The following is a 23,743-nucleotide window of genomic DNA, read 5'->3' as shown; positions in this document are numbered from 1 at the left end:
CCTCATGCCGATTATGGTTCATGATATCTCTGTTTGTACTGTAAACTACAACCCTTTAAAAATATGATCCACCTCTATGAAAATTGCAGAGAAGTAGTCACATCTATTGCCACAGTGGAACTGGCCAGCTTGGACTATAGGGTGCTAGTTTGAAACCTGAACCGGCTCCATATTCCTAAAAGGCCCTAGTGAAAATTGGAAACCCTGTGAATGGAGTGGGAAATGTGCATGTCCGTGGAAAAAGATTTAAGGAACTCCACATCCAAATGAAAGGCTGTGCATAATGGTGAATAAAAATGTAAGGGGCATTGGCATAAATGAGCTGCAACAATTATTGGTGTGTGTACTTGCATATTTGTAACTCTAGATAACACTTCCCTAAATATCCTCTGTACTACATTTTCCTGTAGCTATAATTAACTGTGGATAAGGAAGTGATCCGTTGTACTTCTCCAGTCTGCAGAATGAATCATGTCCAGCAAACCCATGCTTGTTTGAAATTTGAATAACTTGAGATAAAAGAAAACTGGAAAGTCAATGTATGTCCTTTTTGAAATCAAAATTCTGTTGACCTTGAACATTTCAGATTGTGTGACTAGAATTCAGTATTTTAAATATAATGCTGCCTTGAGTATTGCAGACAAGAAATTATAAATCCAAGCTTTAAAGTTATGCTCTTGTTAGAATTTTCATAATTGTGATATTTATTATTAATCCAGGGCCACTGCATGTCGAGAGTGCTTTAGACCAACAAAAAACAAGCAGGTATTTTTTATAGCTATTTTTAATGTTTGGCCTAAATTAATTTCAGAGATTTTTGTAAGTTATACTTTTGTTTAGATAGCATCCTAGTCAACGTTCAAAATACATAGAGCAGCAGGTGAATCAACCCTTGAAAGCCCCAAATGGCCGAGGCAATTCAGTCACAGGATTGACTGATCATGGGAAACTGGCTTTGTAAACAGAGTGGAGGGAAAGGGTGAGGAACTGTTCCCATTCATCCACAGCAAGCACAGTAGAGAAACAACCACTGATTGACCAACCTGCAAGCAGCTAGGTAAGGAAGTATAGGCAATGTGAGGTCCGTGGGGGAATGAGGGCCAGAAGTACAAGGCCAAAAGCCAAGATCTGGGGGCAGAGATGACTCCCTGCAGGAGTAGGGACCAGTAAACACCAAAACTGGCATCTGCCTGCAGGGCCACAGGTATTGGAGGAAGGAGGAGGCTGCCAGGGGACTTGGAGGGAGCAGGGAGATAGCAAGGTGGGTTGGAAGGGAGTGGAAGGTATCAAAGGGAGAACAGTTTCATAACTGTTAACAAAGTAGGAGTCTGCTAGAAAGACATGGAAACACTGAGGTAATGGATTACTTGCAAGTGGATATGGTGTATCAAACTAATGGCTGCATATATTTAAGAGCTTTAAAGAGAAAATGTAGTGGATGCTGTTGAGGCGAACACTGTTTCAGATGTTAACTTTAAATCTGAGATTGAGATGTGAGATGCAGTATAAAAGGAAGTTACTGCCTGAAACATTCCAGCTTTGTGAAATGCAATGGAAACACAGTAGCTATGATCCTATCAGTATGTGGAAGGTGTGTTTAGGCTGATGGCTCTATGTGTGCAGAAGTATGTGTCAGTGATTTTATGCTCAACTTTTGTCTACTTATGCCTGTTGCTTTGTACCAAATTAAATACTGTGGTGTTTAAGAAGTTAGCACTTTGTTAATGACTTGTGATTCCAAGTTTAATGAAGTCAATAGTTATTGAGGATATTGATGATTCAATTTTTTGTAGGTCCAAGTATCCTATATGTAAATAGAGAAGGTGATGTAACAATGTGACTCTGTCACCTAATCAACAGGTTAGAGAGAATGAAAATATAGCCCAGAAAATCAAAATGTAATCCTCAATATCCCACGTTTTAGTGGGTATAGTGTTTTTGGAAATATAGCCTTAGCTGCCCTGCTTGTTCTGGAGGAAGAACATTGTAACTGAAGATAATTCATAAAATCCCTACAGTGTGAAAGCAGGCCATTTGGCCCACTGTGTCAATGCCGACCCTCTGAAGAGCATCCCATCCCCACCCCCCCACCCCCATCCAAACCCTGTAACCCTGCATTTCCCGTGGTTAATCCACTTAACCTATACATCCTTAACACTATGGGCAATTTAACATGGCCAATCCACCTCAACTGAACATCTTTGGACTGTGGAAGAAAACGAGAGCACCCAGAGGATACCACACAGACACTGGGAGAATGTGCAAACTCCACAGAGAAGGTCATCCAAAGGTAGAATTGAATTCGGGTCCCTAGTGCTATGAGGCAACAGTGCTAACCACTGAGTCACTGTACTGCCCATTCTATGACTAGTTGACATTAATGAGGAGGATTTGGTATAGATTCAGACAATTAAAACAAAATCTAGCATTACTCTTTATGTGCAACCAATTCTGGAATCCAGAATGTTTAATTCAGTTTCATTTTGTTTGGATTATGTAAAGCCATTCCTCAATGAGCTTTTACTATTTGTCCATTGGAGCGAAACATGATAATTAAAGAGGTAAACAGGAAAGACAAGAATAGGAAGTTTGAAGTAACAAAGAAGAGCTTGGAATGTAAATTAATTTAATCTGCACACCTAAGAGAAAGGCGATTTGTTTCAGTGTGGATCCCTAACATTGTTGCAACAGGCTAGTGGTGTGAGACGATGTCGGAATGTGTCGAGGCGAGCTGATTGCAATGAAATTTTGTTTGGACTCCAATTAATTTGAAGCTATTGCATTATTTGAGTGAGTAATTTTAGTCACTTTATTAGTGATGTTCAACTTGCTTTGTTGAAGTTTTCTGAAAATAACATGTCTTGGGTGAAAGACAACTTTGCATTTTTAAGGCGGTAAAACATCTCAAGATTTCAGAGGTTATTGAACAAAAGTTGACATTATGTTTGAAAAGGAGACTTTAGAATAGGTGAGAAATAGACATTACAGAGCTTCATAGTGAAAGAGAAAGAAGAGAAAAGGGAGAGTTTGAGGAAGGATTCTCCAAAGCTTATGGTCCAGATCCAGGGACTGCTGTCACTGCTGGAGTGATTTAAAAAACCGTGATGCTCAAAATATCAAAATTAGAGGAGTGTAGAGGTTTTGAGGCTGAGGAGGTTACTTAGTTATGGTTGGGCTTTGAAGGTATGGATGAGAATGCTAAAATTAAGAAATTGCCTTGCAGGGAGCCAGTGTAGGTCAGCAGTCACAAGAATAATGACTTTCTTGCAAGTTAGGCTAAGGGTCACAGAATTTGGAATGGGCGCAGATTTATGGAGGATGGAAAATGGCTGACTTGTCCTGGGCACATCCAAATAGTCAAGCCTAGAAGTGACAAAAGCATGGAGAAGTTTTCTGTAGCAGTTGAACGGTGATGGATTGAGTTTGGCAAAGTTAGAGTGGAAATGTTTTGGTGATGAACAATGAGTGAGACAACTCCAGAAAGAATTATTTTGGCTTGGAGTAACAAGCTGAGAAAGATATGAGAACATTGTGTATTCTGTGGGAAGAATATTGTGTGCAGTTCTAGTCTCCCTCCTCCTGGAAGGATGTTGTGAAACTTTGAAAGGGTTCAGGGCAGATTTACAAGGATGTTGCTGGGATTGGAGGGTTTGAGCCATAGGGAGAGGCTGAATAGGTTGGGAGTGTTTTCCCTGTAGTGTTGAGGGCTGAGGGGTGACCTTCTAGAGGTTTACAAAATCATGAGTGGCATGAATAGGGTATATAGACACGGATTTTTTCCCCTGGGTTGGAGGGGGGGTTCCAGAGCTAGAGAGCCTACGTTTAGGGTGAGATGAAAAAGATATAAAAGAGACCTAAGGGACAACTTTTTCACTCAGAGGGTGGTGTGTGTATGGAATGAGCTACCAGAGGAAGTGGTGGAGGCTGGTACAATTACAACATTTAAAAGGCATCTGAATGGGTATATGAATAGAAGCATTTAGAGGTTCGAGGGCCAAGTGCTGGCAAGTGGGAGTAGATTAACTTAAGATCTCTGGTCAGCATGGACAAGTTGGACCAAAGGTCTGGTTCCGTGCTGTACATCTCTATGACTGTAAGATGAGCTCCCAAATGGCATTTTACAGGTGGAGCTCACCTACAGTGAGAGATCGTTTGAAAGGTGAGTTCCCGTTTTATTGCAGTGGGGTTCAAGTAGTGGTGACATTAGAAATTTATTTTGTGTGCCCACTTACTTTTTTTTACTTTTTTTTCCATTATTTATCAAAACTAGGTAAAGAAAAAGAGGACTCTCAGGCGAAAGATTAAGTTTAGAAAATGGGTGATTTCAGTGATTCGGTAGTGTATGTATCACAAATCAACAGGGTGGAAAAAACAGATCAGACAGAAGGTCAGCAGTGATGGATGAATTGATTCTGGAGTTGAACTTGGGATAAAGGGAGAAAGGAGAGTGAAACTTGAAAGAAGGAGAAGAGGATGCTGGTTATTAAAATATACCTGACCTCTACTTCTTGGCCTTTTCAACTTTCAACTTTCAGCTACATTTGTGTGAATCGTACGCAGTGAAGTAGAAAATTTGTTGGTGTTACGAATGTGAATGGTACATGCATGCTCATGATGTAGGAATTATACTCCCTGTGGGAACAGTCTCTCTTTGGAGGTTGAAGTGGAACCTTGTGTGATGCAGTACATGAAGAATGCCACAGAGATTGCCTGAAAGTCCAAACAAATTATTTCTGTGGATTAGAGACTAAACGTAAATTGGACTTGATTGCTAAGTAACTTGACTTGTTAGTAATGTTGTGCTGTAAAGTTGAACATATGATGTAATGAATCTTGCCACATCCTGGACACACACCTACAGTTCTAAGAACCAATTATAACGGATGTTTCTCTTTTCAGTCCATATTCACTAGAATGGCAGTGGTGAAAGCTTTGGAGAAGATAAAAGATGGTGACTTCCTTCAGTGAGTGCAGATTAGTTTCTTTTCCCCCAAACGTACTTTATGTATTTCTTAGTAAATGGACAGTTTCTGTACATAATTGTTACAGAGATAAATTCATGATGTATATTGGGTTATATTCTGAGGAAAACCCCAGACACCAGGAAAAGTACACATACAAGCACAAATAGTTTGAATGATGTAGAATTCTAATTGATGGAATCAAAATTTGGAGCACAAGGTCTATGAAATAGATTACGGGTTTGAAATTAATGATGGGCTAGAAATCAAAATTGCAGAAGTAAAGTTCTATAAAAGATCATAAGAATTTCATCAATAGCCTTCTACGGGATTGCAACCCATTTCCTGCTGTATACATGCAGGACTTGGTCAGAGTCACTGTTATTATTCTGTTCATTCAGCTGCTTTATCTGGCATGGAGTCTTGGATGAACTGAAACAAAAACAAAAATTGCTGGAAATCTGAGCAGGTGTGGTAGCATCTGTGGAGAGAAATCCGAGTTAATGTTTCAGAGTTAGCAACCCTTCTTTAGAACCAGGAAAAGGTTGGTATTTATGCAGAAGATGGGGTGGGGAGTAGGGGGCAGTACACAGTAGGTAGAGACAGAGCCAAAGAGAGAGAACAACGGTAAGTCAGACAAAGGTCAGCCTGGGTGAATGATTAACTGCAAATGGGGACTACTAGTAGGCAACAATGTGTTGTGTGTGGTAGCAGTCAAGAGATGACAAGGCCTGGTGTGTGGGAGTTGGGGTAAGGACATAGGAGAAGATGCTTCAAGCCTTAAAATTGTTGGACTCAGTCTTGATTCCAGAAGGCTACAGAGTTCCCAAATGGAAAGTGAGATAATGTTGTTCCTGCTTGCGCTGACCTTTACTAGAGCACTGCAGTAAACCTGAGACAGAGATGTCGACCTGGGAACATGATGGTGTGTTGAAGTGGAGGTGAAGCTCAGGATCTTTTTTTTTTGGCAGATAGGACATAGATGTTTGCAAAGCAATCACCCAATCTATACTTTATTTCCCCAGTGTAGAGAAGATCACATTGTGAGCAGTGAGTGTAGTAGACTAGATTGAGTGAAGCGCTGCTTCACCTGGAAGGTTTGTGTGAGCTTTTGGCTACTAAGGAGGGAGGAAGTAAGCAGGCAGGTGTTACACACTAATTGCAGGGGGAAGGTGCCGTGAGCCTGTGCTAGAAGTGCAAGAGAAGTGGACCAGGGTGTCTTGGAGGGAACAGTCCCTGCAGAAAGCTAAAGGAGAGGAGAATAAATATCTGATGGTGGCATCTCACTGGAGATGACAGAAATGGCGGCTATTTATACTATGGATGTGGATGGTAGTTGAGGACAAGAGGGACCCTATCACTGTTGTGGGAGGGAGGAGAGGGAGGGAGGGCTGAAGTTTGTGAGATCGGTTAGATCTGGCTAAGGGCCCTGTCAACTATGGTGTTGGGGAATCCTCTGTTGAGGAAGCAGGTGGACGTTTCGAAGGCTCCCTTGTCTAAGTTGGCATCATCAGATGGTAGCATCTTTTGCTTCTGAGTCATATGGTTCTGGTTTCAAGTCCCTACTCCAGGACACACTCAGCAATAGCTTGTATCTCACGCTTTTAATGTAGAGAAAACAACCCAATGTGCTTCTCATGAGCATTATTAAACAAAACATGAGACTGAGCCACATTAAAAGATATTAAATCAGATAATCAACGGCTTGATCAGGAAGAGATTTTAAGGAATGTCTTACAGGAGGAAAGTCTAGAGCTTAGGCACTGAAAGCATGGTCACTGGTCATGAAGTGATTAAAATCAATAAGTCAGAATTATATGTGAAGAAATGATGCATTTTATGGGTGAGATCTCATAGTTGAAATTGTTTTTAAAAGTAATTTATAGATGTGAATTATAATGTATGTGTTGTTCTCATGAAATATTGATGCATCTTTTAAATCTCACGTTCATTGTGCTTTGATCTTTGACAGACAGTTTCCTCATCAGCTTGAACGACCTAAAAGCTCCTGTGTTATTCAGGAAATTCAGTGCACTCATGATTCAATCTATGTGGCAGGTAAGACATTATAACAATTATTTTTAAATTCCCTGTTCTGGTTGACTTTTGCAAATCAGTGTTTTAAATACTATACTGGGGTCATCGGACATCTGTACTCATTTCAGTGCTGCTAACCACTTTTAACTTTAGAAAATTGGCCTACCATAGCATTTAAATTGCTGTTGCTGTGCCCTCAGACAATTTTCTTTCAAATATATTCATTCATAGGATATAGGTACGACTGGATAGGTCATCATTTATTGCCTGTCCCTAATTGCAAAGAGGGTAGTTAAGGGTCAACCACATTGTTGCCATACCAGGTAAAAATAATAGATTTCCTTCCATAATGTGAACAGTTGGGTTTTATGCCAGTTGATGTCCCTTTGAGGCTGGCTTTTAATCCAAATTTTTATTGAATTCAGACGTTACCATCTGCCATGGTGAGATTCTGTGTAGAAGAGATCCACCAGTGAGACAAAACCAGTTGACCACTCCTGTCAACTTCCAGATGTAAAATTCCATCCATTTAGTTTAGCCTTATTTAGTCACCCGATTTTTTCCATTCTACTAGTAGCCATCAACACCTCTTAATCATTGGGACTTCTGTTTTACCTGTCCAGGAAGGCTCTTTATTATCCTTGCTACCCAATTTCCTTGTCAGACTGTGGACTGTTCTCTCATGTTGAGATCTCTCTGCATTTCTCCCATCAGCATGTTTACTAGAAATCTTCTCAGCTGTACTTGACCTTTTCCTCCTAATTGTACTTCCTGAATCAGTACAATAAATGCATTTTCTGCTCCTCCAGTCTTGTAAATCCTTTTGCCTATCAGTGGCCCTTACTACTTGTTGTTGATCTTGGACATTTAGAAGTTCTTGCATTTTCCTTTCGGCTTGTCTGCATATCCCACTATTGTGGCTGCTGCCCAGTCATCTGACTCTGCTGGCTGATGTTCATGAACGTATTTTGGCAAATGATCCCAAAAAGATATTTTCTCAGGTTCTTCACGATCAGGCTATAATATTTCCCAAGCTCTTAAGTCTTCCTCTCTGTTTCCAATTTGTAGAACTCATGGCGATGCAAATTACATGGTGCTTCATTAGCAACTCCTTCTCCCACATTCTGAATTTGAAAATTCACACCTCAGCCCCACTACCTGTGAGGAACACAGCTTTATAGTCTGATTCCCACATTATGAAAGCTTTCCCATTATGTCATTAGCGTTTCCTGGCCCTTTCCACTCCCTGTGTTCTATCTTATAATAAACCGTGTCACCAGATCTGAAATCTCCTTGGACTGTCTGCAATATCTCAAAGCTCTAACTTTGTGGTACCTCAGCTTTAATGAATGTTTTTTTTCTACCAGTGTCTAATGTGTTTTGACGTGTATTTAAAGTAAAACTCAGGCTGATTGTTATTCCTTCTAGTGCTGGAATATTATTGTGCAATACTGAGGGTAATTTTAAATTCCAACCATTTCTTGATTGGGTTGGGCTGTACCTCCCAAGTATGTATAAGAATTTTTTTTTCATTTATTGCCTATGCCAGTGCAGTTTATAATTTACAGTTCAGCTGATATGCCAGTATTTTGCGCGACATCTAATGAATTGTTGCATAGTCTTCTTTCACATGAACTATTGCTGAACAGAGTTCTCTGTAGCGGTATGCATTACTGAAATGTTTAAGTTCTTATGCATGTCCCAAACTTGTCACTTGCACATTACCTCCATTATCCTTTAAGACTTTGTTGCTGACACAAGGCAATTTTGCCATGACATTGTCCATTATCATTTATCTATCCTTATTATTACAATGAATTTGCTAAATCTGGTCACCATATTCTATAAAATTATAGATAAATATTCTGATCCTTGTCCCACATCTTCAGGTCCATACCTACAACTTAATTTAATGCCTGGGCAAAACGAACATATACAACTGGGCATGGTGGTGTCTTTAAGTATTGAATGCATATAGCATGCTGCGATGTGATCTATTCTAAAATGGTTTCACATTCTTTGTCCATAACACTGGCATCCTTTAACAGCACAGGTGGGACTAGAGCCTGGTCCTTCTGGCCACACAAGGCCACAAGAACCCGACAATTTTTTATTTTTATTTTTAATCAATCTGTTCACACATATTACAACACATCTCTGGAACAGATGGGAGTTAAACCCAGGCCTTTCAGCTCACAGTAGGGACACTATAACAGTGCCACAAGAACTCCAATGAACCCAACTTCTTTGATACTCATTGCTAATTCACCCAAATAATCAAGAAGGGCCAGTGCAACAATATCCAAGATCAAAAAATGGGAAGACAAGAGAAGGAGGAAGGGGAATGAACCCAGCCCTCTTTTCTTTTTAGAAAGATATTTTTAATCAACCTGTCCAGATGTTTTATGATACACCTCTGGAGTTGGTGGGGCATGATCCAGGATCCTTTGACCCAAATTTAGAGATGTGCCAAAAGGGACCTGAACCCAGCTCTACATTTTTAAAAAAAAATTCTACCACCAAATCACCCATTTAACCAGTTAAAGGGCCAGTTAATGAACACTACCCACTGGGACAGTGCAACAACAAAGCAAAGGGAATGGGTAAAGAAAGAGGAGAGGCTAAATCAAAATGTGGAGGTGCCAGTGTTGGGCTGGGGTGGACAAAGTCAGAAATTTCACAATACCAGGTTATAGTCCAACTGGTTTATTTGAAATCACAAGCTTTTGATTTCAAATAAACCAGTTGGACTATAACCTGGCGTCATGTGACTTCTGACTAAATCAGAATGGGATTGGAAGGGGAAATAATGGACCCCAGCCCTTACAGTGCCCACCTCTCCCAAAATGCCTCAAAGGTGTTGGTAAACATTGCATGCTCCCTCGTCAAGGACACCAGGAGTGAACGTAGCTGCAGAAGTGGGACAGGCAGTCAGGACCATTGATCTTCTCCATGGGCTAGTGCCTGCACCTATTAATAGTTACTTTAGCCAGACCAACAGCCCAGCTGTTTTCTATAAAATAGTATCTATTTTAGTTAGCATTTGGCCATTTCTGCAGATATGGCCTTCAAATGGATTCATCGATCAATGTTTCAGAATGATGGATCAAAGAGTTCTCACCATTAGAATTTCAGGTCTGCGGAAGTTGTTCAGATCATTTTTGTTTTGTTTAGCTTGTTGGCTTTGACATTTATGTGTGCTGCTTTCTTGGCCTCTGCTTGGAACTGGAGTTTTAAAACCGTTCTGTTGGCATGTGCACAGATTTGAGAGTAATGAATGTAACTAAGACCCATCTGTCTCTAGAATAGCACCATCTTACCCTGAGTCCCCTCTCTGCCTCAGATATGAGTCCAGTTGTTTTTTTTTTAAATAAACCACCACCAATTTAACCAGTCAACTAATTAAACTACAAATGGTGTCCACCAATATCCCCTTGATGGTTTTACACCAAAGATATCAAAGATGTTATTACCAACATCTGGACATGAACTCGAGCATCATCTGCTTTGAATCAACTCTGCAGCTATTCTCTTTGAGCCAAGCGTGAGGACTGCAGATGCTGGAAACCAGAGTTTAGATCAGAATGGTGCTGGAAAAGCACAGCAGGTCAAGCAGCATCCGAGGATATTCATCAGGAATAGAGCTATTCTCTTTGAGCTATGGGCCATCTTATGAAGTGGTAGTACTCCTGCTCTGGATCAAGAGGCCTGGGTTCAAGATCCACCTGCTCCAGAGGTATGCAATAACTTCTCTGACCAGGGTTGATGAGAAAAATAAGGTTAAATTTTTTAAAAGTTCCTGTATGAGCCTTAGAGCTTTTGTAGAGCAGAGGTGGTGTCCCTAGTTCTGAGTTAGGAGGTCACCTGTCCGTTCTAAAATCTAGAACTGTACTATGTAAAAGGAGGTGACAAGTCCTTTATCTTGCTTAATTTGAATATTGCACTTCGACATTACACATACTATTGTTAACAATTGTGATACAGTCTGCTTGATCATAAATGTGTCAAATAATCCACATGTATTTGAGAGTGAAAAGTGGATACCTGTGTTTCTCTTAGGCAGATATAACAAGTTCTCCAGGAATCTACCACAGACTCCTTGGGTAATAGGCGGAGAAAGAAAAATGGAGTCTTCAGTGGAAGAACTTATAGGAGAGCCGCTGAAAAAAATGTTTAAAGTAGATAGTAAGTTACTTGAATAAAGTAAAATTCTTAAATGCTTTTTTGCATTTCTGTGCCTTTTGATGACAATATAAGACTTGCTGTGATCCAAACTTGTGACGTGATATCTGTCTTAGTCTCCCAAACTAAAGTTTTTGTGATATGGTACACTGAAGATGGAAAACATTAAAATGCCAGACTTCTAAATATTGAAGAATTTAGTATGAAAACTAAGAATTTTAATATAATGTGAAACTTTACAACAGAAAAGTCAGGCAATATTATAGCCAGTGGAATATGATTGGACTAACTTCAGTGAAGCATCAGTCTGAAATGACTGGTTTGTTTTCATTTAAAAAAAAATTTGCTCATCTCTGTTGCTGCAATTTTGCAGTTCAGTGAAGTTTCATGTTGTCCAAGCTTGCCTGAATGTGTATTCAGATGGAATCTCAACACCTTCTATGACTAATTTTGTTGCTATGACATGTTTGCAAGTGTTGCATTTGTGTATACAGAAAAAGAAGAGAATCCCCATTAAGCTCACTCACACTCATAATGCTCAGGCCAACATAACTAGACACTTTCTAACACAGTTCTGAGACATTGTATATAAGACCCAGCCCAGTGGCTGGTCATGGGAATCTGGGTAATTCCTCTCCAACCTCGGGATCAAAACCAGCCCAGATCATCCTGTTGACCATGTGTCCCTGAGCTGTAAATCCATTAAACTTCAATATGATGCAATCTCAGTCAAGAACTAGTCTTATGCATAAGCCAGCAAAATATTGCAGTCCTTCACTGTTGACTGAATATGCTCGTGTGAGAGACTACAGGAGGCAGCAAGTGATTACAAGCACTGCAGACAACACAAAAAGAAATCCTTCTGTTCTCGTAAGCGAGGCGGTTTTGTAAATCTCTTTTTGTATTTACAGCATAACTTTTCCATGAATTACAGGGCGAAAGAAAATGAAATGTGAAAGATCTGTTCCCATTTTAAGTGCCATTTAACTCAAAATAATTTTCAACTCCTTTTCCCACAGAGTAATGAGCTTCAAAATGTTTGATTGCCAATGTTACATTGTAAAAGCATTCTTTGGAATTCATGTACAGCACGGAAACAGACCCTTCGGTCCAACTCGCCATATTGCCATTCATCTCGTCAGATTAGGGAATGTTAACATAATAAATGTATTATTATTACTTAACACCTAAAATATTAATTTGTATAGTTTTGTGATCCAAAGAGCATCTTTTATACCTGCAGGTTTAAACTTTTCCTCTTCAGGAAGAGAAGATGTTGATGTCAGAGCCTTGGGAAATGGTAATTATGTTTCAGTTTCTTGTGATGTGTCTTATTTTAAAAGAACCGCCGTGTTGGTTTGGACTGTGATTTTAAGTTTAAATATGTATCCTGTTTCAGAAATGATTATTTTTAAATCAGCATTCATTACAATGGTGCCTGTTTTAGCACACAAAAATATGTTAAAACAACAGGAATTTATAATTGCTGTTAAACTGAAACCTACATTTTAAATTCTGCAGATGCCAGACTTAAACAGGGTTTTTTTTTCCCAGAGGATTTCAATTAAAGGGCTGCTTAATCAAGAATTTAAGAGGTGAAACCAGAATTTCTCATTAAGTGAGTCAGATCCACCTTTTTATGATGGGGGCCTATAAAACTAACCAAGTTAATGCAACTTGGCAAATGGATAGAGTGCAGGAGCTAAGTGATTCAGGCAGTTAAGTGGAGGAAGGAAAGGGGTGTTCTTTTGCTATTGCCTAAATCCTTTCACTCTCCAGTAACTTATTCATCTTCTACTAAAGAGAAGAAGCCAGTTAACTAGTGAGAATCTGGTAAGAGGTTAAGGTTCTTAAGGTTCAAAGTAGCATTGCAGCTGGTTGTAGGGTTAACAGAATATATAACACATCTAAATGTAAAGTTGAATAGATTCATTGAGGTAATGGAACACTCTAAGGATGGCAGGAGAAATGATGCATCAGTTACAAGAGCTGAGAGTTATGAGAGCTCCTAAATGCCAGTTTGATCTGGAGCAAATTGGTCTGCAGCTAGTGATTGAAGTTTGTGCAGTTTGAGCTCAGACTTGATGACTGGTCACTGAACAATAGACCCTGTAGTACAGCTGGAACCGGCAGGTCACCCAGATTATTTTTACCAGGAGACAGTTGCACCTCTTGGGGTTGGATCATCTGGTTTGGTCAGTATTCAGGGACAGGAGAGTATGACTGTGGGTGAGGCAGATAAAGGGACACAGAGGGCAGGAGTGCATGAGTCTGACAGGCTTGAGGTTCTTTCAGCTCATTGTGCTGAGAGTGAGGGCTGTAGGGGTGATGCACTGACTGACCATGGCACAAGAAGCTATTCAAGAGTGTGGAGTAAGTAGGAATGTGGAAGAAGCAGTAGGGTACAGTACAGTAACGAGGCAAATACTGAGATTCCAGATAGCTGTGGCTGGCTGGGGCTAGATTTCAGGATGTCTGCTCAGAGATGGAGAAGAATTTGGAGTGGGCAGGGGAGGATCCAATCATCATAGTCGATCTAGGTGCCAACAACATTGTCAGGACAACACGAAGAGTCTGCATAGTCAGTATGAGGACTAGGTGCCAAAGTAAGAGGCAGAACCTCAAAAGTTCAGAATCTCTGTCTTATTACCTGAGCCAAGTGCAAGTTGTGTATGGGAAATCAGATCAGAGAGATGAATGTGTGGCTCAACTATTAAAGAAGTCAGTTCCAGTCCACGGGACTCTGGCATCAGGCCAGGGAAAATGGAGTCTGTACTGAGGGGACAGTGTCTGAACCACATTGGAGCTTGTGTTCTTGCCAACTGAAGAACTCAGGATCTGAGAGAGAGTTTTAAACTGAACAGTGGGATCAAGAGATCAAATTTGGGAAGAGGTGGTAAATCAAAGAAGAGCCAAGGTCAAAGGTATTGATGCAGTAAATGATAAATAGATTGTGACAGGATAGAATGGAGAGTATGAATACAAGTCGGACAACAAATGAGACTAGAATTTACAAAGAAAGTAAAAGGGTAAAACTAAAATTTCAATATCTGGATACATTTAGCATTCGAAACAAAGCAGCTGAACTTGTGATCCCAGCTGATGTTAGTACCAGGCAAGTCAGATTACAGTCAGGAACCTGGATTTGTAGATCATATTTTTATTTATTTTAGTTTAAATGGAATGGTCTGTTGCTGAAACCTAAGCAGCAACACTCTAAAGTTGTTTTAACACTAAAATAAAGTGCATTCCATGAGAAATGAAGATAAAATAATATGATCCAAACCATCTACTTATTGTACAAATTCAAAGACTTTTAGCACTTAGTACAAGTATAACCTCACTAATCCTAAATCACTCCTTTTGTAAATTGAAAAGAAATAAAACCACTTTTATATGCAAAGGTTTGAATGCACCTGTTGAAGAAGTGGGTGGTTTGATTGGGAAACTGGATCTTATTGAAATGACATAGGGCACCAGAAAGAATCACAAATGTTATGGGGAACAGGTGGGAAAATAAAATTGAGGCTAGATCAGATGAACCATAATTTTGTTGAATGATTGAGCAGGTTTGAGGGGCTGCTCTTGTTTCTATGTTCTGATGGATAGTTAGTATGTACTGAGGGGAATACATACCACAAGGCAGATCGGCCTGCTGTCAAAGTAGGAAACATCCTTGAGCAAATCAGACAGTCAGAATGAGAAAATAAAAAGCAGAAGTGCAGCTAAGGCAATTTATAGTTGATCACAATAGGCCAAACCTTAACATTTGTTTGGCTATATGCCAGTTACATCATGTTTTTTTCACTGAGGCCTAGTGAATTTTCTCACCGTATCTTAAACACACCTCATTAGCTATCTACCTGCCCAAGGGTGTTTCTGTCATCTTACCATGTGCTGTTCCTGGACTGGAAGAACTTGACGGCATGGTGGCTCAGTGGTTAGCACTGCTGCCTCACAATGCCAAAGATCCAGGTTCATTTCCACCCTCGGGCGACTGTGGAGTTTCCATATTGTCCCCATGTCTGTGTGGGTTTCTGCTGGGTGCTCCAGTTTCCTCCCACAGTCCAAAGATTTTGAAGTTAGGTGGATTGGCCAAGCTAAATTGTCCATAAAATCCAGGCAGGTGCGTATTAGGTGGAATAGCCATGGGATATGCAGGGTTACAGGAATAGGATAGGGAGATGGGTCTGAGTGGGATGCAGTTCAGAGGGTTGGTATGGACTCTTGGGCTGAATGGCCTGCTTCTGTACTGTAGTAATTCTATAATTCTATGAAGTTGCCACTGCCCAGATGTCTCAGAATTGATTGGCACATCTTTCACACATGCAAACATCCCCCACCCAGCTGCCGTGCCATCTTTAAAAGGCAGTTGTGGTCCTGGACAAGCACAGTCAGTCCAGAGCTGCCTTGCATGGTTCCTGATACCTCTCTTAGACATTGCAGAAGAGAGACACTTGGTGTCCCAATTTGTGGGCAGGAATCCGGAGGCCCTTCTAGGTGGGGTGTTGTACAGGCACAAACTTTTCTAACTCCAGGACTAGCAGATGATCCTTGATTTCAGACCATGCTCACCTTGTCTGAAGTCGCCACCTGGCTCTCTGAAGGAACGCCCAATAGTGTAGAAGGAAGGACAGAATCCTTCACCAATCAGCCACCTCTTCGGTACCTCATTCTCACTCACTTTCTGCCACTGTAACCACCTCCAGCAAGACTTCATGCTCTACCACTCTCTCTATTGATTGCAACATCTTCCCCACTTGCTGTTATCCACTCCCATCCCCCTAATATTCACTGTTTCTGCCTGCTCTGTGTGCTGCCTTCTCTCTCTCTCTCTCTCTCTCTTTGTGACTGTGCTAAATGACATGGCAGGACAGAAGTTCTATGAGCCTCTGACTGAAAGAACAAAGCTTAAAAAAGGAAGGCAAGGCAAGGCAATGCAAGGTTGTGATGTTGTGAGTATCCAGGTAGCTTAAAGTGTGAGTGCATTGACAGCAAGTGAACTGGCCAGACATGCACCCTCATCCAGTCCATGAGCTGGGGATATGTCTCTGGGCACACTGTCCTTGCAACAACATTACAGGATGCTCTCTGCATAAGGGGTTAGGCGATGAATGGCAGGCAGCCTGCCTTCAGTCTTTATCCCTTCTGCCTTGATGGAGTCTGAGTGAGAGAGACAAGTATCATGGGAGATGAAAACAACATTTTTTTAATAGTTCCTAATGCAGCTTTGAAGTGCAGAAATGTCCTTTATGTGATTTGAAGATGTGCTCTGAAATTCCTAGAGGTTGACATATGTCACATTCTAACGTACATGATTATAGAGTACATATGGCGAGTAGTGCCCGGTGTCCAATATGGAGGTCTTTTGGAGCAAGCAGCAAGCTGATGTCACTCTGACTTCCAATACCAGAATTTTCAATGTCGAGCTTGTTTAGTAATAAAGGAAGCTGAGTTTTAATGAGTTAAGATAGGTGTTAATAAGTTATAATTTCTCTTAATTGGTAACTCACTGCTAGAATTATAGAATCCCATTGAGCCTGCATCGACCTCCAAATAGCATCCCACCCAGACCTGGCTCCTCACCCTATCGCCATAACCCTGCAGTTACCATGGTTAATCCACCTAATCTGGGAAGAAACCTGGCAGAGACCCACACAGATATTGGGAGAATGTGCAAACTCCACACAGACAGACTCAAGCCTGGAATTGAATGCAGACCCTTGGCATTGTGAAGCAGCAGTGCTAACCACTGAGCCACCGTGAAACTCTTCTCACTGCCTGACAAATACACGAAAGGTGCAGCAAGTTGTTCCCAATGTTGAGATAGGCCTTGCTGGACTTCTGACTCGATTCTGCCAGAAATTATACCATGGTCCATTTTGTTTGGGTCCAGTGTGTTGAATCTGTGCCCAGGAAATTAAGTGTCGTACTCCTGTTTCTGTAATTATATGTAATGACTCGATGTGTTAATGAACTAAAGGCTGAAGAAAAAAACTAAATCTTTGCTTTTGAACTTTAGAGTCATACAGCACGGAAACAGAACCTTTGGTCCAACTCATCCATGCTAACCAAATTTCCCAAAACTAAACTAATCCCACTTTCCTGCATTTGACCCATATTCCTCTAAATCTTTCCTATTCTCGTAGCTGTCCAAATGTCTTTTAAATTTTGTAACTGTACCAGCATCTACCACTCCCACTGGCAGTTCACACCACATATGAACCACTCTCTGTGAAAAGGTAGCCCCTCAGGTCCCTTTTAAATCTTTCTCCTCTCACCTTAAAATTATACCCTCTAGTTTTGAACTCACCAACCCAAGGGAAAAGGCCTTTGCTATTCACTTTATCTATGCTCGTTATGATTTGATATACCACTATAAGGTCACCCCTCAACCTCCCATGCTCCAGTGAAAAAAGCTCCAAGTCTGTCCAGCTTCTTCTTATAACTTAAATCCTCCAATCCTGGCAACTCTCTGGTAAATCTTTTCTGAATACTCTCCAACTTAATAATACCCTTTCCATTGCAGAGCAACCAGAGCTGATCACAGTACTCCAGAAGAGGCCTCACTGATGTCCTGTGCAACGTCAAAATGACATCCCAATTCCTCAACTTAATGGTCTGAGCAATGAAAGCAAGTGTGCTAAACACCTTCTTAAAGTCTTGTCTGCCTGTGACATGACTTTAAAAGAACAATGTATCTAAACCCCTAAATCTCTTAGTTTGACAACACCACCCAGGACCTACCATTAACTGTGTGATTCCTGTTTTTGTTTTTGCAACATCTCACATTTATCCAAATTAAACTCCATCTGTCACACATCAGTCCATTGGCCCAATTGATCAAGATCACTTTCTAATCCTAGATAACCTTCTTCACTGTCAAGTATACCACCAGTTTTGGTGTTATCTGCAAACTTACTAATCATACCTCCTAAATTCTCATTCAGATCTTTTGTATAAATGACAATCAACAGTGGACCCAGCATCAGTCCATGTGGGGATACTGCTGGTCACAGATTTCCAGTCCAAAAAACAGCCCTCCCATCCCACACTCTGTCTCCTATCATCAAGCCAATTTTGTATGCAATTGCTAAGCCCTCCCCGAATTCCATGTGATCCGACTTTACTAATCAGTTTACCGTGCGGAGCCTTGTCAAAGGTCCATGTAGACAACATCTACCCCTCTGCCCTCATCTAGTTACATCCTAAAAAACCTCAGTCAGGTTTGACACAAAGTCATGTTGACTATTGCTAATCAGTCTTGCCTCTCCAAATGCAGACAAATCCTGTCTCTCGGAATCCCTACCAATAACTTACCACTGACATCAGATTCACCGATCTATAGTTTCCAGGCATCTACTGACAGCTTTTCTTGAATAAAGACACAACATTAGCCACTTTCTAGTTCTCCAATACCTCACCTATGGCTTAAGTGATATAAATAGCTCTGCCAGGGGCCCCACAATTTCTTCCCTAGCTTCCCAGAACATTCTGGGATACACTTGATTAGGTCCCAGAAATTTAGAGTCATAGACTAGAGATGTTCAACTCAAAAACAGACCCTTTAGTTCGACTCGTCCATGCTGACCAAATATCCTAAATTAATCAAGTCCCAGTTGCCAGTCCTTGGCCCGTATCCCTCTCAACCCTTCTTATTTGTAGACCCATCCAAATGTCTTTTTAAATGTTGTAGTTGTACCAGCCTCCCCACTTTCTCTGGCAGCTCTTATCCAACTTTGTTTTTTAAGGCCTCCAGCATTTCCTTTTCTGTCAATGGACTATGCTTAAGACGTTAATAATTATTTCCCCTGAGTTCCCTTGCCTCCATGTCTTTCTCCACAGTAAAAACCGATGTGAAGTATTTTGTTTAGTATCTCTCTCATCTCCTGTGGCTCCACACATACGCTACATCATTGGCCTTCAAGGGGCCCTATTCTCTCTGTAGTTGCTCCGGAATGAGATCACCTACAGTGAAAAACCATAGGGATGGGGCTGGTATTTGAGTCCACTTAGCTACACAGGGAGTTCAGTGTCCTCTGGGTATCCACAGGACCTGTATTGGCAATGAATTATTATTGAAATAGTCAATGGCATTTTGGAGACAAATGCAAAAATCAATTTGGATGAGGAGGGTTCCATAAATAGAAAATGGCCATATAAGGGATATTGGTCGTCGGTTAACGCAACAGAAAACCTTCCCAGTTCCTTTTTGAATCGTCCATGGTCTTTTGCATCCATGTAGATATGGCTGTGTTTATGCACCTCCTTTCTCCTGTACCAAGACAGGAAGAAGATTCAAAATGACCAACTGGGGATTTACTAACCAGAGGTCACAGACTAAAGATATGGGGTAGGCCATTTAAGACTAAATGAGGAGAAATCCCTTCACCCAGAGAATGGTGAGCCTGTGGAATTCTCTGCCATAGAAAGCAGTTGAGGCCAAAACAGTTTTGAACAATGTTTTGAAGATAGTGTTGGATATTGTTTTTAGGGCAAAAGGATCAAGGTGTATTAGGGAGACAGCAGGCACAGGGTATTGAGTTTGATGATTGGCCATCATCACATTGAATACAGCAGGCTTGAAGGCCATTCAACTCTACTGTTCCTATGTCCTATATTCCATGTTCCTATTCAGAACTATTTTGAAACATCAGCCTGGAATGTATGCTGAAGGAGGATTGACTCAGGATCAAAAGGTTCTATGTCTGAACTAAGATTTGACATTCTTATTTTGGGTTATTGGTTTAAATGGATTATTTGATGGCCTGAAAGTTTATAATTTGAACATTATTTTTCATTGTAAACATTTGATCATTTTGCATAGCTATCTCGAGATCATAATTGTTTAACATTTCTACCAAATGTATGAAACTGACTTATTTTCCCCTGAACACGTTTTCCTTGGTTGTCAGGCAGGCCATTTGCGATTGAGCTGCTTAACCCACGTAGAGCAACTTTTCTTCAGAATGAACTTAAAGAACTTCAACAGGTGATTAAGAAGAGTGCAAAATTAAATTCCTTGGAATTTACAAAGTGATTTGTTTAAGCTTTAATGTAGCTTATACATTCTTTGCAGAAAATTAATAGCTCTACTGACAAAATCCAAGTTCGAGATTTACAGATAGTGACCAGGTGAGCATGTCCAATCAAATTACCCTCCATTCTTCAACTTGTTTTATTTACTAAAGCAAACTATTAATTTGTTCCTGATTATTTTGTTCAGGGAGGCAATCGGACATATGAAAGAAGGTGAAGAAGAGAAGACAAAGTCATATAGTGCCCTAATATGGACAGAGAAAGCTATAGTAAAGAATGATATAGATTTTCTGCAGGATTTACAGGTACAAAGAAACAAATTTGTTGGATAAGTTCAACTGTGCAAGATGCTTCAAAGAAGAAGTAAACTTCCGAGATGAATCTGAATCATAACTTGCATCTTTGTAAATGTTGTTAAACCCAGTGAGCTTCAGGGCTTTCACTTGTGACTCAGCGAGAAGTGATTTTTGTGGGAGTAACCTGTTCAGGGGGTTCTTGCATTTCTTGCTGTTCAGTCTAAAACTAATGAGCTCATCTTTTTGGAATACAGTAAGTTAACCTCGAACTGAGTGATATTGACTTAGTCTCTTCCATTAATTATTTTTTAAACTTGATTTCAGTGTTTATCTGGAGCAAGCAGTATAGGTATAGGTTAGGTAGGATTCGGTCGGCGCAACATCGAGGGCCGAAGGGCCTGTACTGCGCTGTATCCTTCTATGTTCTATGTAAGCACTTAAATTGTTTTATCATGTAGAGAGACGGAAGTAAAATAGATGACAAATTAGCAACTCCTTTGATGTAACCCTAATTAAAATTTAAAATAAGTATTGGCAGATTTCCATGAGCAGACTTGCTAGAAAACAGAAGGCGTGAGAGGTGAGGGGCATGATGCTGAAAATATCAGATTTATCAAAAACAGGCTGGTTTGTTGGTCTCAATCTATTTCCATAAGGATTTAAATAAAAAATGTCTGATATTTTGGAAGCAGACTTTCTAAAAGATATGCATTTGCTTTCAAAACTAGTTTGCTTAATATTAGACCAAGGACACATGATGGTCTATAGCTTGCAACTGAATGATGAATTTCATAAATATTGAAGTAGCGTTAAAATTGTGAAACTTACAGTGCTGTTTTTGGAAGAAAATTTCTTGACTGTAGAGTGTACATATGAAATTGAAAAGGATGGATAGTCAGGTTGTAAGTTAGCTCGCTGAACTGGTAGATTTGTTCTCAGACATTTCGTCACCATGCTGGGTAACATAATCAGTGAGCCTCCGATGAAGCATTGGTGTTCTGTCCCACTTGCTATTTATCTGTTTCGGTCTATTGCGGTGGGTGATATCATTTCTGGTTCAGTTTCTGAGAGGTTGGTAAATGGAGTCCAAATTGATGTGTTTGTTAATCGAGTTCTGGTTTGAATGCCAGGCCTCTACGAATTCTCATGTGTGTCTTTGTTTAGCCTATCCCAGGATGTGTGTATGGATACTAGTGATAGTTGGTCATGTCTTTTGGTGGCTAGTTAGTGCTCGTGTATCCTGGTAGCTAGTTTCCTGCCTGTTTATCCAATGTAATGTTTGTTGCATTCCTTGCAGGGTATTTCTTAAATGATGTTTGTTCTGTTGGTATGGGGTCCTTTAAATTCATGAGGAGCTGTTTCAGTATGGTGCTAGGTTTGTGGACTACCATGATGCCTAGGGGCCAGAGTAGTCTGGTCGTCATTTCCGAGATGTCTTTAATGTATGGCAGGGTGGCAAGAGTGTCTGGCTGTGTTGTGCCTACTTATTTAGGTCTGTTGTGTAGAAATCAGCAGACTGCGCTTATTGGGTACACATTGTTCCTGAATATGTTGTACAGGTGTTTTTCCTCAGTTTCTCAGAGTTCCTAGGTGCTACAGTGTTTTATGGCTCCTTTAAATAATATCCTGATGCAGCTCCATTGTGGGTGTAGGGATAATTGCTCCTGCAGTTGAGTATCTGGTCACTGTGTGGCTTTCCTGTAAACATTGGTCTGTAGTTCTCCATTGGCTTTGTGTTCTACTGTGATGTCTAGGAAGCGGAGTCTGTTAATGTTCTCTTCCTCTTTAATGAGCTTTATACCGGTAAGGATGTTGTTTATGCATTTATGGGTTTCTTATAATTGGTTGCAAGGACTGCAACAAACATTACCTTGGATGGACGGGCAGGAAACTAGCCACCAGGATACACGAACACCAACTAGTCACCAAAAGACATGACCAACTATCACTGGTATCCATACACACAGATAAAGAGGGACATCAGTTCACCTGGGACAATACATCCATCCTGGGACAGGCTAAACAAAGACGCACAGGAATTCCTGGAGGCCTGGCCTCAAACTGGAACTCTATTAACAAACATAAGGATTTGGACCCCATTTACCAACCTCTCAGAAAAAGAATCGGAAGTGATATCACCCACCACAACAAACTGAAACAGATAAATAGCAAGTGGGGCAGAACACCAACGCTTCACCAGAGACTCACTGATGATGTTACCTGGCACACTGACAAAATGACTGAGAACAAATCTCCCAGCTCAGCGAGCTAACTTACAACCTGAACTACAAACCTTCAAGCCTACAGAATGGATCGTATTCAATAAGTTTGTCTAATGTTTTAACACATCTTTTTAGGATCTAAAGCTTGACCAGAAAACTCCATTACGAGTTCTTCACCGAAGGCCTCTAGCTGTAAGAACGCGTGTAATACACAATATGAGAGTGGAGTATATAGATCTACATCATTTTCGTCTTTATTTAAAGACACAGGCTGGGACGTATCTTTTTACAGTTTGTGCAAATAAGAACATAAAAGATGGAGCATTTTTTAATAATATTAATCTTTTTCAAGAATGTGTGCCATTTTAACATTGCATTCAATTTGCAGACCTTAAAGTTGAGTTTTTGTTTTACCGATCCAGTATCTACAACATAGCCAATCAATTAGATCCAGGATGCCAGGTTGGAGATGTAGTGTCTCTGAGAAGCTCTTGACAGTGCAGAATATTTTAAATACCTCCTTTTCAGCTGATGCTTCAGTGCAGATTGGTCATTTGTACTGGATGCACTATTATGTGTCTCAATGCAGGTAGGGAAAGATCTATGTTAATATGCAGACATTAATTCCAGAACTGGCCAATCCTTGTATAATGTTACTGCTGGTGACCATTCCTGTTGCTCTGGATGCTGGCTGATATAGGACTTTATCATCACCCTACCCACAACTGGAGAATTGGAACTATGGTATCTTATAAGAATTATACACCCTTAAGACTTTATTTAGCTTTTGACCTCTCAAACCTCATAAGCTGTGAACTCTATCATATTGTGGTCACTGCTCCCTCGAGTAATCTAGTTTGCCTCATTACACATCACCAGATAGAAAATTACCTCTTTCCTAGCGAGTTCTACCACATGCTACTCCAAAAGAAATCTTGTAGATATTCCACGGATTCCCTTCCTTGTGATCTGCATATTGAAGTTCTCTTTGATTATTGTAATAGTG

At 40.4% G+C, this 23,743-nt stretch overlaps 1 protein-coding gene across 4 annotated transcripts in view; it reads left to right on the top strand.

Moving 5' to 3' along the window:
• The window catches only part of pus10 (pseudouridine synthase 10), a 95,523-nt gene that overhangs the window by 40,950 nt on the left and 30,830 nt on the right, over nucleotides 1-23,743 (top strand). For 2 of the 4 annotated variants that reach the window (XR_009645119.1, XM_060831543.1), the window contains exons 9-17: nucleotides 720-765; nucleotides 4,900-4,964; nucleotides 6,934-7,019; nucleotides 11,058-11,183; nucleotides 12,424-12,480; nucleotides 20,096-20,172; nucleotides 20,242-20,315; nucleotides 20,407-20,524; nucleotides 22,873-23,015. Coding sequence is in view for 3 of the 4 variants with exons in the window: in XM_060831543.1 (XP_060687526.1) it covers nucleotides 720-765; nucleotides 4,900-4,964; nucleotides 6,934-7,019; nucleotides 11,058-11,183; nucleotides 12,424-12,480; nucleotides 20,096-20,172; nucleotides 20,242-20,315; nucleotides 20,407-20,524; nucleotides 22,873-23,015 (792 nt within the window). In the remaining variant the exon portion in view is untranslated. The remainder of the gene's footprint in view (nucleotides 1-719; nucleotides 766-4,899; nucleotides 4,965-6,933; nucleotides 7,020-11,057; nucleotides 11,184-12,423; nucleotides 12,481-20,095; nucleotides 20,173-20,241; nucleotides 20,316-20,406; nucleotides 20,525-22,872; nucleotides 23,016-23,743) is intronic. The other 2 variants (XM_060831545.1, XM_060831544.1) reach the window with 2 other exon arrangements.

This window comes from Hemiscyllium ocellatum, chromosome 10 (assembly GCF_020745735.1).
Source record: "Hemiscyllium ocellatum isolate sHemOce1 chromosome 10, sHemOce1.pat.X.cur, whole genome shotgun sequence".
Lineage (NCBI taxonomy): Eukaryota > Metazoa > Chordata > Chondrichthyes > Orectolobiformes > Hemiscylliidae > Hemiscyllium > Hemiscyllium ocellatum.
The sequence above is the reverse complement of the archived record's forward strand: the minus strand, read 5'-3'. Positions and strand labels throughout refer to the sequence as shown.